The 1,402-nt window shown below is 59.1% G+C and overlaps 1 protein-coding gene across 1 annotated transcript in view; it reads right to left on the bottom strand.

Moving 5' to 3' along the window:
- Window positions 1–298: 298 nt before the first annotated feature.
- Window positions 299–1,402, bottom strand: part of SHH (sonic hedgehog) — a 5,325-nt gene continuing 4,221 nt past the window's right edge. The window contains exon 2 of the mRNA XM_015566148.1: window positions 299–678. Coding sequence (XP_015421634.1) covers window positions 409–678 — 270 coding nt within the window. The 3' untranslated portion in view covers window positions 299–408. The remainder of the gene's footprint in view (window positions 679–1,402) is intronic.

Consider the following 1,402-nt stretch of genomic DNA (forward strand, 5'->3'; position numbering starts at 1 on the left):
TTCCTGTCCTGGGGCGGGTGTGGAGGGTGGGGGGCGGTTGATTCTTAAGCCCTAAATGAGAGGAAGGATGAAGCCAAAGCTAGCCAACAGCAGGGCTGCAGTCTCTCATCAGGAGAGTGTCTCCCATCTTTCTCCCTCTCTCGGCCACCTCCAGTGGGCGCTCCAGAAGCGGGAGGTGCATCAGTGTTCAAAGGACCTCTGGCCTTTGCAGCCTTAAATGGGGACGGGCAATGCCCGGCAGGGGACAGGCTCACAGAGTACATGCCCACTGCAGAAACATGCCCTTCTCTGGCTCTCCAGCCCCCTCCCTATTTCTTCTGCTTTGCCTTGAATCAGGCCACAGGGCACACGGGTGACATCGTGTGGGTGGATCTGGAGCCGGAAGATCGGGGTACAGGGTGGGGGGTGTCACTCACCTGCTTTCACAGAGCAGTGGATGTGTGCTTTGGATTCGTAGTACACCCAGTCGAAGCCCGCCTCCACGGCCAGGCGCGCCAGCATGCCGTACTTGCTGCGGTCCCGGTCTGACGTGGTGATGTCCACGGCGCGGCCCTCGTAGTGCAGTGACTCCTCAGAGTGGTGGCCGTCCTCGTCCCAGCCCTCCGTCACCCGAAGCTTCACTCCTGGCCACTGGTTCATCACTGAGATGGCCAAAGCATTTAACTTGTCTTTACACCTCTGCAGAGAGAAGGGGGCAGCATGGACATTAGCATCTGGCCCACACCCACTTCCCCAGCGGCTCAGAAGACTCCCTTGCAGACTGGGGGGCGGGGGGGGTGTGCCAGAGGTGAGGCCTGGAGGGGCGTGGGCTGGGAAGGGGTGTTTGCAGGAGGAGCGGCTCCTCTTTAGAGATGAGCTGAGGGCCTGTCTCCCAACCCTGAATGAGTAGAGCTCTGACCCCAGCCTGGGGAGCAGATGAGACCTTGGGGGGAAGAGTGAACTGTGTGTTTTCAGACAAAGGCTGCAGAACTTACCAGGGGTACGCTTGTCCATGCCTTGCACCTTCCCCAAGGTGTCCCCCACCCACTGCACCCCTTGCTGTGGCCCATTTCTCTGCACCTGTGAGGGGCCCCACCCTTCTCCCTGGGGAGGGCACACTCCGTCACCTGGAGGCCAGAGGGAGGCCCAAGGTGCAATTTTGCAGAAATCAAGCAAAATACACTACTTCTTAAAGAGCCCAAAGCCTCACCTTATCTTTGGACCCTCCCTCCTGCCCTAGGCCTATCTGAGGTGAGAATTAAGCCAAAGGTAGAGAGGGAGGGGGGACGCTGATAGCAGAGCTGAGGGTGGGCGAGAGCCAGCAGTGAAAGGCCCAGTGAGTTATAATTTTCAGTGTGGCCGGGGCGGGCCGGACGACAAACAGTCTTTATCTGAAAGCCGCATTCCTCGCCGGGACTCTTTC

The sequence above is a fragment of the Myotis davidii genome, unplaced genomic scaffold (genome assembly GCF_000327345.1).
Source record: "Myotis davidii unplaced genomic scaffold, ASM32734v1 scaffold1182, whole genome shotgun sequence".
Lineage (NCBI taxonomy): Eukaryota > Metazoa > Chordata > Mammalia > Chiroptera > Vespertilionidae > Myotis > Myotis davidii.